Source organism: Lagopus leucura, unplaced genomic scaffold (assembly GCF_019238085.1).
Source record: "Lagopus leucura isolate 7727_CA_CO unplaced genomic scaffold, USGS_WTPT01 27730-0_obj-0_obj, whole genome shotgun sequence".
In the NCBI taxonomy this organism is placed as follows: domain Eukaryota; kingdom Metazoa; phylum Chordata; class Aves; order Galliformes; family Phasianidae; genus Lagopus; species Lagopus leucura.
In genome coordinates, this window is record NW_024966496.1 from 1 (window position 1) to 550 (window position 550).

Below are 550 nucleotides of genomic sequence, written 5' to 3' on the forward strand. Positions count from 1 at the left end.
CCCCATTGACCCCATTGACCCCAACATCCCCATTGACCCCATTGACCCCAACATCCCCATTGACCCCATTGACACCAACATCATTGTTGACCCCATTGACTCCAACATCCTCGTTGACCCCATTGACCCCATTGACCCCAACATCCTCGTTGACCCCAGTGTCCTCATTGACCCCATTGACCCCAACACCCCCGACGTCCTTGTTGACCCCATTGACCCCACTGACCCCAACACCCCCAACGCCATCATTGACCCCAACGTCCTCATTGACCCCATTGACCCCATTGACCCCAACACCCCCAACGCCATCATTGACCCCAACGTCCTCGTTGACCCCATTGACCCCACTGACCCCAACACCCCCCGCCCCCCAGAGCCGTGCGTACCTGGGCATGTCGACGCTCCGTGAGCTGATCTTCAAGCGGCCGTCGCGGCAGTTCCAGTACCTGCATGTGCTGCTGGACCTGTGCTCTCATGAGAAGGAGAAGGTGACAGGGACAGCGGGGGACAGTGGGGGACAATAGGGGATGATAGGGGACAGTGGGGGACA

At 59.1% G+C, this 550-nt stretch overlaps 1 protein-coding gene across 1 annotated transcript in view; it reads left to right on the forward strand.

Moving 5' to 3' along the window:
* Window positions 1-159: 159 nt before the first annotated feature.
* Window positions 160-550, forward strand: part of SYMPK (symplekin) — a gene marked incomplete at both ends in the record, with an annotated part of 1,810 nt that continues 1,419 nt past the window's right edge. The window contains 2 exons of the mRNA XM_042893214.1: window positions 160-328; window positions 375-488. Of these exons, the coding sequence (XP_042749148.1) occupies window positions 160-328; window positions 375-488 (283 nt within the window). The remainder of the gene's footprint in view (window positions 329-374; window positions 489-550) is intronic.